The sequence below is a fragment of the Triturus cristatus genome, chromosome 3_2, assembly GCF_964204655.1.
Source record: "Triturus cristatus chromosome 3_2, aTriCri1.1, whole genome shotgun sequence".
Classification (NCBI taxonomy): Eukaryota; Metazoa; Chordata; class Amphibia; order Caudata; family Salamandridae; genus Triturus; species Triturus cristatus.
This window is the reverse complement of record NC_140584.1, coordinates 829,619,786-829,633,334: the sequence shown is the minus strand read 5'-3', so window position 1 is coordinate 829,633,334 and position 13,549 is coordinate 829,619,786. Positions and strand designations below refer to the sequence as shown.

The window sequence follows — 13,549 nt, the reverse complement described above, 5'->3', positions numbered from 1 at the left end:
TAAGGAGTGCTTAACATACCATCCCTGGCAAACTTTTTTTTATCCAACAGTCTGCACTAATATGTAGGGACTTGGCGTTCTCCATAGAATGCATCCTAAACTTAAAGGCTGGTCTATGATAGCGAACAGAACGAGATGTCATCTTGTTGCTTTCTTAACTGAGTTGGGAGAAGATGGGCATTTTATCTATGGGGCATGCCATCTTCTGTATTTCCCACAATCTGTGCTAAGTTAAAGGGGGCCATGGGGACCATCTGTGGGTTCCCACCCAGAACAGTATTGTGCACCGCCTGCTGTCCATGTGACTGAAATATGTATAGCACACAACTTGAACTTATGTAGCCCCTCAGCTTTTGTGGATTGTTCAGAGTGCATACCATAGAATGTCCACCCTGCTACAGTGGACAAAGCTTTCAGTTTTTTGTTGTTCTCAGAGAGGGACCCTCAACACTAGTATTCTTCGCATTTCCAGCTTTTTCTATTAGGTTTCTGATGTGTCTACTAAAAAAGTTGAATAGTATATTCCCGTTTTTTGCTCGATACACAGTAGAGGACTATCCTATTTGCTAAACAATAAGTCCTAGTGGGCATTCAAAGTCTGCTGGTGGTAGTTCGGATCAGAACTAAAAACCCAGGACAGCTCCTGATTGATCTCAGTTTTGTCCCTCTAAAATAGAAATCCAAGACTAAGGGGGATCACTGCACATGTCACACATGCACTTTGCACATTCCTTCATGCCGCGCTAAGTCAAAGAAACTATTAAGGCACACGTGACATTGAAGAGATTAGCATCAAATGGGAGGTGATGCTCCTTGAAGGGCATGGACATGGAAGGGTACACTGTCGAAGTACTTGCCATTGAAATCTTGGATGACAAAGGGTAGTGATAGGGGCCAAATTGGATTATGTTAATGTCAAGTTGGCTGGGACTTCTAAAGTGTGTTTGAAAAAACACGTTTCAAAGAACTCCGCTCGTCATCACATTTGCAATATCCTGAAGCAAGCACATATCTCAACTTTGCCAAGGTACCTGCAATAGCTCCCGGTTTCTGCATGCATCCATACCTTGGTGTGTACTTGTGAATCCTTGTTTGGCTGTACCCTCAGCTATCTGAGTGAATGCTTTACCTCATACTTCCCTACTCTTATCTCTTAGATGATTTTACAAATATTTGCTTGTCCCTTCCAATAGCAATCACAAAAAAGGGCAGCCATCTTCGTTGTTTTCATCATCATCACTAAGCCATCCCTCCTTTGGACACTGGAGGGGAGCTTGTTGCTCTCCTAATTGGCCATTGATCTCAATGAAGAGGTCACAAATAGGAATTTAATTGAGTGGTGTTCAAGTTTTCTCTTTTCTGGGAAGCTTCACTGAAATCATGAACAAACCACCCACTTCCCAGGGAAGCAAGTAAGTGAAATACTAAAGCAGTTACCTTCAGTGTAGCATGCTAATACTGGATTGGTTAAAGATTGGTAGTTTATTGGTATGGTCTTTGGCATTGTTTGTGGCGTATGAACTGTGTTGGTGTTTCTACCACGTTTTGTAGTGCAAGGTGGTGAGCGAAATTTCCCATGCCATGCTCTTAATCTGAGCGATGAGATGGGGCTCCGAATGCTTCCTCATGCAACATGTGGTCTTTCGACAGTAGGTAAGGGTCATAGTTCTCAATCTGAGATAGACATAGAGCAATGGATCGCTGCTTTTGCTGTAAAAGACATGATATATATATTTATAGTTTTCTTATGCATATTTTAATTTGGTATCCTCCATTTTGTTGACTTGAAGAAATCTTTTTTCCTCCACTCTCTTTGCCTTGTAAGTTTCAATCATCTATCTTTATGCACGGTAACGCACCTTCTCCTGTTTGTGTAACCAAAATGTCACCCCTTGGCTCTGATTTAGGTGGTCTAAGCAGACTGATGTTGGCATTACTCACTTCCGCTCTGGAATGAGTCACGAGGAGGATCAACTGATTCCCAACTTGTACCGCTACATTCAACCCTGGGAGAGTGAGTTCATTGACTCGCAGCGTGTGTGGGCAGAGTACGCTTTGAAGAGGCAGGAAGCCATTGCACAAAACAGGTGAGATGTGATGTTCGAAGGAGGCATAATGAAAATGTGGAACGGCAGGAGTAAAATATGCATAGTTATGGCTGATACGAGGCATTAATGGAAGGTGCAAGTAGATTGTCCTCTTTGCTACAAGCTAGTTTTTTCAGAATATGGGTAGAGGAGTTTAACATAGTGGTAGCTGTCCTAGTATTGACCGTATTTGGACCATTACCCCATAAGGTCACTACCTCTTACCTTCCCCAAGAGGTGTTGCAAATTTAGGTTTGATTTTGTGAATATTTTTCCAACTTTATATTTATGCCAATATCTTTTGAAGAGGTCAGGTTGAGTGAGAGAGGAATACAGACTATATGTTTTAGCAATAAAGTTTAGCTATGTGACTGCTTATGCAACATTTGCTTTCTTTATTGTTGGGTCTGGTAGAAAGCAGTCCTCCCTTTGCGCTGCTCACTATATGCCATTGAAGCTTTTTTCCTGCATGGCAGGCCAGCATCCCAACCCATCTTTTTAACACACTTCAAACCATTCAAAGCACTGCTGTTAGACTTTTCCTCGACCTTCCTTGCCGATCCCACACCACTCCTCAGAGAGCACCACTGGCTCCCCTTCCAAAAGCACTCCCAGTTCAAACTTCTCACACACGCATTCAAGTTAGTTCGATGCATGTGGGCTGCTGAATTCATATCTGTGCATAGATCGCCGCCTAGTGTTGGGTCCGGATGTTTGCACGTTGTTGTCCTGGAAGAGTCTTCGAAGTATCACGAGATAGGTGACTCCTCCCCTGGACCACAGTGCGCATGGGCATCCTCTCCATCCTTAGATTGTTTTTTTCCGCCATTGGGTTCGGATGTGCTTATCTTAGCTCAAGTTAGGAAAATTTAGTTTAAGGCCAAAAGGCCTTTAGTTTTCGTCGGTACTGTTCCCGTTCGGTATCGACTGCTTTCTTAATTAGTTTAGAAACTTCTTCCAGTTTTTCGGATCCATTTAATCCGAACATCGACCTTACATCGACGATGGAATCGAGGACCCCATTCAAACGGTGTCCTGTATGCCACGCCAAATACCCACACATCGACGTCCACCCGATATGCAACAAATGTCTCTCACCGGATCACGACGAATCGAAATGTATGGCCTGTGCCCGATTCCGATCGAAGAAGACTCTCCGGTATCGACGGGCAGCGAGATTAGAAGCGCAGCACTCTGCGCCTGCCCCGGCCAACATCTTCAGCACCGAGGACGTTGAGAGCGTGGAAGAAGTAAACTCCAGCCCCGCTTCCGAACACGATTCCCGATCGGAAGACGCCGATTAAGCGCTTTTTCACAGGGAAGAAGCCGTCGACGAGGTAGGAGACTACGATGAGGCCTTTGGGGCCGAAGAAGATAGCTCTAGCGAAGAGCCAGGCCTACCCGTCGATACGGAGGCCGTCAAAGTGCGTCATTCTACGGCTCCGGTCAAGGGATCGCCTCCGGGCCTTTCCCGAGATCAATCCCAAAGTTCTTCGGCCCCGCCTTTGGGCCCGGCCTCGAACATCCAGCATGAGCCATTATTACCAAAGACTACTGGATTCCCTTCAACCGAAACCAATCGTCGCACCAGTTCCACCGAAACCAAAAGTGAAACTGGCAGTGGTCGGCTCGAAGCACTCGAAGACCTCCACTCCTTATACGCCGACACAGACCATCGGCTCCGAACGCACTAAGAGGGATTTCGGCGCCGAACTCGCTGCAGCGGATATCGGTACCGACCCGAAAAGGAAGGCCCTCGGTCCCACAAAAGCGCCTCGGCACCGAAGCAGTCGGCCCCGACCACCAAAGTCAAAATGGCCGCTCCATCTGAGTCCACTTCTAAAACGGCGACACGCGTCAAGTCATCGGCTCCGACGACCGCCGATACCTCTCTTCGGATCGATGACCCTGTGGCTCTAAAGCAGTCGACGCCTACCTCTACGGAACCAACCGGCACCAAAGAACCTTCGGCATCTCGGTGCGACAAGTCGCGGCGTCGTTGCAACGCATCAGGGAACGGGCAGCCCTCCGATCCACGTCGGGCCCCGACACAAACAAGGCTCCAAAAGCACCCTTGGCACCAACCAACATCACTTTTGGTTTGCCGCCATCCACGGCGCCGAAGATGTTCGAGATACGAACACGTGTCCGCCAGACAAAGTCCCCATCTACTGGACACTCACCTTCTGAGCCTTCACAGTCACAATTCATCGACGCCGACACTGGCAGACTAATGCTCCGAAAACGGAGGATCACGCCAGAGCAGGCCTTGGACTCCTACAGAATACCTCTGAAGCACAAATTGCCAGCAGAGTCGGAGCCGGTTCTGTATGAACGCTTGCACACCTCCTATCAGGATCCCCAGTCCTTTTCTCCTACGCCCTCCGACACGGACGCAATGGAGGACTACATGGGTGATGATACCACCTACCCTAGGGATATCGATCCTGAAGAGCAGCAGGACCCAGATCAAGCTTGGGATGACCCTACAGACCAGGGTACCGCAACAGATACCCAGGACACGCAGCTTTATGGCGCCAAAACATCTCCCACAGAGGACACTGCTGCCTTCAATGCCCTCATAGAACGTGCTGCAGCCAATCATGGAGTACAACTCCACTCTGACACGGTTGAGGAAGACTTCTTAGTGGACACTTTCGCCTCCTCCGAGAGAACTGTCAAAACTTTGCCCATGTTGAAAGGTGTTCTCAAACCTGCAAAGGACATTTTCAAGGAAACAACCAGGGCACGGGTGCTAAACCCCAGGAGTGAAAAAAAATACAAACCTGCGCCCGGAGACCCTATGTACATTAGAGGTCAGTTACCTCTGGACTCCATGGTGGTTGCTAACGCTCGCAAACGAGCCCACTCGCAAACAAGAGGTGATGCTCCTCCCCCAGACAAGGAGTCCAAGGTGCTGGAGACCTCAGGCAAGAGAATTGCAGCTCAAGCAGCAAACATCTGGCGCATTGCCAATACACAGGCCCTCCTGGCTCGCTATGATCGTTCGCACTACGACACGCTAGAATCACTACTCCAGCATCTGCCAGATGAATACAAAGAGGCAGCGGAGCTCCTCATCAGAGAGGGACAACTTCTTACCAACGCATCCATTAAGTGCGCACTGGATGCTGCCGACACAGCTGCAAGGGCAATTAACACCAGCGTCCTGTTACGACGACATGCATGGTTAAGAATCTCCGGATTCAAACCAGAGATTCAAAACAACATCCTGAATCAGCTAGTCAACCCCGACTACTTATTCGGCCCAGAAGTTGACACCACCTTAGAAAAAATAAAGAAGGACACTGACACTGCGAAGTCAATGGGGGCTCTGCAAACGCAGACATTTCGTAGTGGCTCCTTTCGTCGCCCCGGGACTAGGGGAGCAGCTAGAGGCCAGGGGTCGCAGCAGCAATACACTAAAGGGGGCACACAGAGTACCTACGATAAAACCAACATAGGTGGATATCGTGGCTCCAGCACCAAGGGCAGGGGACGCGGTTACGGCAACACCAGGTCCTCACCCAAGAACAAACAGTGACGCCCTCTCCCTTCCCCCCGACCACATAACACCTGTCGGGGGGAGACTCCAGCGGTTCCTGTCCAGGTGGAAAACCATCACCACGGACAGGTGGGTCAGAGATATTATCCAGCACGGTTACTGTCTCGAATTAACCTCCACTCCACCCACAATACCGCCAAAGCACCGTCCTATGTCCGCAGAGCACTTAGCATTATTGCAGCAGGAAGTGCTAAGTATGCTGCAAAAAGGTGCAATAGAGGTCGTGCCCGTCAACCAGCAGGGGACAGGGGTGTACTCTCTGTACTTCCTAATCCCAAAAAAGGACGGGTCGCTCAGACCTATACTAGACCTGAGACCCCTCAACCACTACATTCTGTCAGAGCATTTCCATATGCTCACCCTACAGCAGGTTCTCCCGCTGCTCAGCCAGGGAGACTTCCTAGCCACACAAGACCTCAAAGATGCGTACTTCCACATACCCATACACCCGTCACACAGGAAATATCTCCGGTTCACTATTCAGGGACAGCACTATCAATTCAAAGTCCTCCCCTTCGGCGTGACAACAGCACCCAGGGTTTTCACCAAGTGCCTAGCTACGGTGGCTGCACATCTACGGAGACAACACATTCACGTCTACCCTTACCTGGACGACTGGCTTGTTCAGGCAAAGTCAGCCCAGCAATGTGCCAGCCACATGTCCCTCACCATTCACCTTCTTCACAGTCTGGGATTCTCACTAAAATACCCAAAATCACATCTCCAACCCGCACACGTACGACAGTACCTGGACGCGACCATATACACTGTGGCAGCCACAGCTCAGCCAAATTTAGTGAGGATCAACAGCATGCAACTGCTGATCTCAAAGTTCAAACCTCAACACTCCCTTCCTGCACGAGTGTTCATGCAGTTGATAGGCATGATGGCCTCCTGCATTTTCATAGTCCCGCACGCGAGACTACATATGCGCCCGCTTCAGGAGTGCTTAGCACGTCAATGGAATCAGACTCAAGGACAGTTGAAAGACCTAGTGTTGGTGAGCGGTCGGGCATACAACTCTCTGCATTGGTGGAATCCACAAAACCTTTGCAAGGGCCGACCGTTCCAAGAGCCTATTCCACAAATAATACTGACAGCGGACGCCTCTCTCCAGGGATGGGGAGCTCATGTACTCAGTTACACAGTGCAGGGACTATGGACAACACAACAAAAGAAGATGCACATCAACGTTCTGGAACTGATGGCAATCTTCCTCGCCATGAAGGCATTCAAAGTACACTTGTGGAACAAAGTCGTGTTGATCCGGACGGACAACATGACTGCCATGTACTACATACAGAAGCAGGGAGGAACACACTCTCCACAGTTGTCTCATCTGGCTCAGAGCATGTGGAAGTGGGCCATTCAGAGGAACATATTCCTCATGGCAGAACACCTCCCCGGCAAGGACAACCAAATGGCGGATCTGCTCAGCAGACACAGCCACCAGATGCACGAGTGGGAGCCACACCCATCAGTACTCCAACCGTACTTCCAACAGTGGGGTCATCCAGAGATAGACCTATTCGCCACAAACGAAAACGCAAAATGCCAAAGCTTTGCCGCCAGGTTCCCACATCCACAGTCGCAGGGCAATGCGATATGGATTAACTGGTCCGGCAGATTTGCGTACGCTTTTCCCCCAGCGTCATTAATACCGCTGGTGGCACGCAAACTGCGACAGCACTCACTGACACTCATCCTAGTTGCTCCAACGTGGGCGCGTCAGCCATGGTACACCACCTTTGTGGAACTTTCCGTGGTGCCGCATCAAAGGCTGCGGATAAAACCTGCACTCTTAACGCAGAGCCATGGCGAAATTCAGCATCCAGATCCGCAACAGCTGAACAGAAGACAGATTGCCAGGAAGTCTTGGAGTTTGGCTACCTAAACCTGCCACCTGACTGTATGGAGATCATCAAGGAGGCCAGGAGACCCACTACCAGAGCTTGCTATGCAGTTAAATGGAAGAGGTTTGTCATTTACTGCACCAACAATGACATTAACCCGCTAGACGCATCCATTCAAAACATAATCTGTTACCTCCTACACCTATACCGATCTCCAGAACAGGCAGCACCTCTCTTTATTCAGAGTGCCTGCCATCAAAGCATTCTTGGAAGGACTCAAACGAGTAATTCCTCCAAGCCACCCACCAGCTCCAATGTGGAACCTCAACTTGGTCCTCACACGCCCCTCACACGCCTGATGGGTCCACCCTTTGAACCTCTACACTCATGCGAGATTCAATTCCTCACCTGGAAAGTAGCTTTCCTAATAGCAATCACTTCTTTGAGAAGAGTTAGTGAACTCCAGGCACTAACCGTTCAAGAGCCGTTCATACAGGTTCACGCCAACAGGGTCGTACTACGTACCAACCCCAAATTCATGCCCAAGGTGATATCGCAGTTGCACATAAATCAAACCATTGAACTGCCTGTTTTCTTTCAAAACCCACAAACTGTCGCAGAAAGAGCACTCCATACACTAGATGTAAAGAGAGCCCTCATGTACTATATAGACAGGACTAAAGTCTTTAGGAAAACTAAACAACTTTTCGTTGCCTTTGCCCCACACCACAAAGGTAACGCCATCTCCAAAGCAGGTATAGCCAGATGGATCGTTAAATGTATTCAAATTTGCTATCAAAAAGCTAAACGCACATTAACGATTCCCCCACGAGCCCACTCAACACGTAAGTTAGGGGCCTCCATGGCTTTCCTGGGAAACATTCCTTTGCATGATATATGTAGAGCAGCCACCTGGTCCACTACACATACCTTTACCAAACACTATTGTGTAGATGTGCAATCAAAACAGCAGGCAGCTGTAGGACAGGCTGTTCTCAAAACTCTTTTTCAGACCGCTGCAGCTGGCACTGGTAGCCGCCGCTAATGGGAGGTACTGCTATGTATTCTATGCACAGATATGAATTCAGCAGCCCACATGCCTCGAACTGAATATGCTACTTACCAGTATGCATCTGTTCTTGGCATGTAGGGCTGCTGACATTCACATCGCCCACCCTCCTTCCTGGCGCCTGTAGCAGCTGCAGCTCTCAGAATTACTCTATAGCATGGTCATCACTTTCTGTATCTACTCCATCACTGCCACAATGGCGAAAAACAATCTGAGGATGGAGAGGATGCCCATGCGCACTGTGGTCCAGGGGAGGAGTCACCTATCTCAGGATACTTCGAAGACTCTTCCAGTACAACAACGTGCAAACATCCGGACCCAACACTAGGCGGCGATCTATGCACAGATATGAATGTCAGCAGCCCTACATGCCAAGAACAGATGCATACTGGTAAGTAGCATATTCATTCCATGAGGTCATGTAAGAAAATCTGTACTGTGCATTTTTAACTGTTTGAAAACGAATTAATAAAATTTTAACATAAAAGTTCTACTGTGAAACAAAACGCTCTGGCTGGATTGGCGTAAATGAAGAATGACCTATTGTATATGGGAGTTTTGCATATGAAGACCTGCCAACAAAGATGCTTTTTTTGGGAACATTTTGAGCAGACGTTCTTAAATTGAACATTGTGATTCCTACCTATTTCTGTCACCAACTCTTAAGCTATGTGAATGCTCTGCGTTTCTTATTCCTTCCTACTGGTGTTGCTGTTTTTCATGTTTATGATGACCTTTTCTCAAGTTAGGCAGCTGTCACAGGGAGTAGAGCATCGGCTTTTTTTATTTTATAGAATAGATTACACCAGGGAGGTGATGTTGCAACTTATTTGCTGCCGGTCTGTATTGTGGTTAAATGTATTAGCTTTGTCCGGTGCAAGTTTCTGATGCTGGTCGCTTTCCTTGTAAGGGGTAGCTTCCTGCACTTGACATAGTCATCATTATCTATGCTTTGATTCTCTCCTCATGTTTACTTTATTTTGCTTTTGAAGGCGTCTGACCTTGGAAGATTTGGAGGATTCATGGGACAGAGGTATCCCCCGCATCAATACACTGTTCCAAAAGGACCGACACACCTTAGCATACGACAAGGGCTGGAGAGTTCGCACGGACTTCAAACAGTATCAGGTACCAGCAATAGGAATCAAAGCACTATTTTGCAAGAGAACCTCGAGTTTATGATTAAACGCGGACTTGGGGCCGTTTTCTCTTTGACTACTGCATGGGCGATTGGGGAGTTTCTCAGCATTAACTGCTGTCTTTGTTGCATCTCCAATGTGGGATGGAGTTTAATGTTCTTTGGCAGAACTTCTGATTGCAGCACTGTGCTTTTCAAATTGGTAGTCCCTTCATGTCATTCAGGGTATCCTGTTTTGGGTGTGATTGATGCTAATAAAGTTCCATAATTTACAAATGCCACTCACTTCATCGTCTTGGATTGCCATCACAGGCAACTCTCTGGACAATTGGTGTTATCAAACTCTAAAGTTGTTCTTTACAATTTTCAGTTACAGCATTCTTTCAGAAAGAATTATTCTTAGGTCAGTAAATGTAAATTGCCTGTGTTTGACACATGCATTTAGCCTATATCTAAAATGAAGCCAACAATAATTGCAGTACCGGGGGAGCGCCTCAACTAAGGCTGTGTTTCATGGTAGCATAAGAAATATAGTTCTTTTTTTTTTTTTTTTAAGGAGGTGTTTAAAATGCTAAAGGGTTCGGAAGTACTCAAATCTCATTTCACACTGCTGCTGTTTAAGAGCCTCAGCATTATGGTGGATTTAAACTTTCTTGGCCGCTCTCCTTTCACACCTTTAAACTCCATGAGCAAAACCCAGAAATTCCATTAAAGGTTCAGTATTGTCACATTCCTCGATAATTCAAGGATTCCAAACATTTCTCAAAAAGCAAATACCTTTACTGATTTAAACCTTTGAATTAATGTACAGTTCAAATTGTCATCATTTTAGATATCAGAAATATTTTCCTTGTTTAAAAAATAAAAAAAAGTTTGAAAGGCCTGCCTCTAACCTATGACTGGTTTAAATATTATCTATTATGGTGAACTATATGTCAACTACAGGAATTGCTGCTGCTATATACTTGATATTTGTGTGGATATTCTTATATGAATTTATTAGTATTGTATATTTCTGTGGATAATTTTATATATAAAAGTATTAATACTACCCAATTAATGATTGCTTGCAAGGATGGGTTTTATAAAAGTCCCAGAAACCAAAGAGCACCTCTAAAAAATCAGTATTACCCATAAAGCAGGATTTAATACTCGCTGCTCAGTTACTTCAATGGATACTTCGAGCAAAAGATCTCCGCAGCCTCTTCGTGTGTTGATGGGCTGAAATCTTAAAAGTGCTGATCTCTGCGAAGTTGAAAGTTTACAACAGTGTTTTACTGAAATGAAACATTCTAGACTACTACATGAATAGGCAGATGTTTGAAATACAGATGAATCAAAAAAGAGAATTGCAGGTAATTTACTTTTTTCCCCGGTTTATCTTCATGCTTGCTTGAGTGAACTTCGTTCTGGTTGATGCTAAAAATGACCAGGCTTGCAGTATTTTTTTAAACTTAGTAGCCGGTTCATAGGGTTAGTGGTTCGTTGTCGGAGCTCTTACTGAGCACAGTTTGCTATTCTGAACTGGTTGAACAACTTAAGCCCAGCCTCCAGTTCTCGCTAACCAAAAAAACTAAAATCTGTCTGCTTCCACAGTCTATCAGGATTCACATAAAAGTTGAAGGAATCTGTTCAAAACGTAAGCACTAAACATACATGTAGCTGTTCGGGCCATGTGTGGCTGTAGATACACATGTTGTGCATACTGCCATCTAGTGTTGGTACTTGATGTTTGCGACTTGTTTTTCTGCGAAAAAGTTTGAATCACAAGACTTATTGTCACCATCCTTGTTTCACACTGCACCAGCACACTGTCTCCACCTCAGATTGTTTTCATCTGCCATTGGGCTCGGACATTTTGGATTGCTGCTCTGCGATTGTGTTAACACTCAAGTTTGTTTTGGGTCTGGCAAAACAACTCTACCACAACAAAGACCAATCTGTCCTCAAATGTGGGACTTTGCATCAGACGGTTGCCGACCGGTATACTTTGACACACCACAGCATCGAACCACCCTTCACGACCAGTCTTAAGTCATCGTAGACTCTCCTTGGAAAATAAATTTAGGACAAACGTCTGGAACATAACCTTTACTTTTATGCCCTAGGTGTATCATAGAATACCCCTTGAGCGACCATCACAAGGTCTGTAATCTCTGCCTCTCACCAGAACACATGGAGACTTCTTACGAAGCCTGCCCTGTATTCTGCGCCAAGAAAGCCTTAAGGTATCTGAGTGAATGGAGATGGACCCATCACCACATGCAAAGACAAGGCGTCCCTGGTAGCTCCTGACTTTTAAGTATCTCAAAATATGGTCGGTGCTGAGGAACAAGGGCACTCCGGCAGAACAAGCAGAGGAAAACCCATAGGCCATCTTCTCGAAGGCCTGTGACATCGTGCAGGAGGAAGAGTTCCTTGAACCAGCGGAACAGCACACACCAGCCTTTGAACCAAACACCAAGCTGACACCACATGCCTCTGCTTCCCCAAAAGTTTACTAGCCATAAAACGCCGATCATCCGAGGCAGAGCATCACTCCTAAGTCGATACAGAAACGATACAAACCTTCAGGTTCCGTGCCTCCAGCCAGGGTGCCCTGGACTCAAGAGCCTGGGTCGACACCTACGAAGACCCCATCCAAAGTTTTGTTTAGACACTTGGAGGTTTGACGAACTGCACTTGGACCTGAGATAGAAGAACCAGGACTAGACCCTTCCTGTCTACCGAGTCCCAAAAGGGTCAGGTATTCAACTACTAGCCCAGCACCATTACCCACACCACCTTCATCAACCGAATGACCCACAGGACATTGACTCAGGGCCAGGCAGTTCTTACTACTCACAGGACTCTTGCTACAAGTCCTTCAGGACCTTGGTGGGACTGGGCTGTGACTATTATGTGATAGATCCCTAAGGTGATTCTGATCCTGTGCCCTACCCTGCCATACAGCCCCCCCTCCCCCCATCCCCATAATACTGCATACCACACTGTGATAAGTAGGGCTGCACAGCATCAAGTCAAACTTCACACCATGCAGGATGAACACTACTTCCTAGTCAAGACCCTGTACATGCTAAAGGGAATGCTCATGTTGCTCACCTACAACTTGACGGAGCTGGTGAAGGCCAGAGTGGTCACCCTCTAAGTAGAGAAGAGGGTGTAAGCCTGCCACTAACAATTCAGCTTATATCTGTGGATAGACTACCAGGCTCCCTAGTTGTTCACACCACTCATTAAAAAGAGCACACGTGCAAGCCACAAGAGATGCCAGTTTACATGATAAGGAGTCCAAGTGAATTAATGCCACTGGAAAGCAGGTGGAGCTTGTGGAAGTCCTTGGTCTACACCTCTGACACGATGTAGCAGCTAGTCAGCCCCGTGGCACAACAACTTCCTTAAAGAGGCTAAACTGGGCTGTAAAAAAGCTTGAGCATGTATTGAGAGCCTGCTAAGATGCTGAATCTAAAGTCCTTCTTAGGAAAGGATTATAAAAAGTTAGTTCAAGCTACTTAAACGGAGTGTTATGCAAAAGGATTGTAAGGAAACTTCAAAAAGTGCAATACATTGAAGGAGGTATTTTCTTTTGTCAAGTTGTTGGCTACTCCTCCATGTGCAATGTACTCCAAAGAGCAGTGTTTCCCAAACCTTTTAGAACCACAGCCCACTTTTTAGAAAGACAAAGTTTTGCAACCTATCTACCACTAATAGACATGAGGTGGGGCAACCTTTTTTAGGTCTCGCGTGGCGTTGCAGGGCAGAGCCCTGCTCCGCCTCCGCGAGAGATTTTGAAAGAGAGGCCTTTAAGCCCCGCCCCTCATTTCCATTGGCTGGCGT

At 46.7% G+C, this 13,549-nt stretch overlaps 1 protein-coding gene across 2 annotated transcripts in view; it reads left to right on the top strand.

Annotated features, from left to right (window-relative positions):
* PRPF8 (pre-mRNA processing factor 8) overlaps positions 1–13,549 on the top strand; it is a 178,899-nt gene that overhangs the window by 69,072 nt on the left and 96,278 nt on the right. For both annotated transcript variants that reach the window (XM_085649062.1, XM_085649063.1), the window contains exons 26-27: positions 1,908–2,087; positions 9,567–9,702. In XM_085649062.1, coding sequence (XP_085505188.1) covers positions 1,908–2,087; positions 9,567–9,702 — 316 coding nt within the window. The remainder of the gene's footprint in view (positions 1–1,907; positions 2,088–9,566; positions 9,703–13,549) is intronic.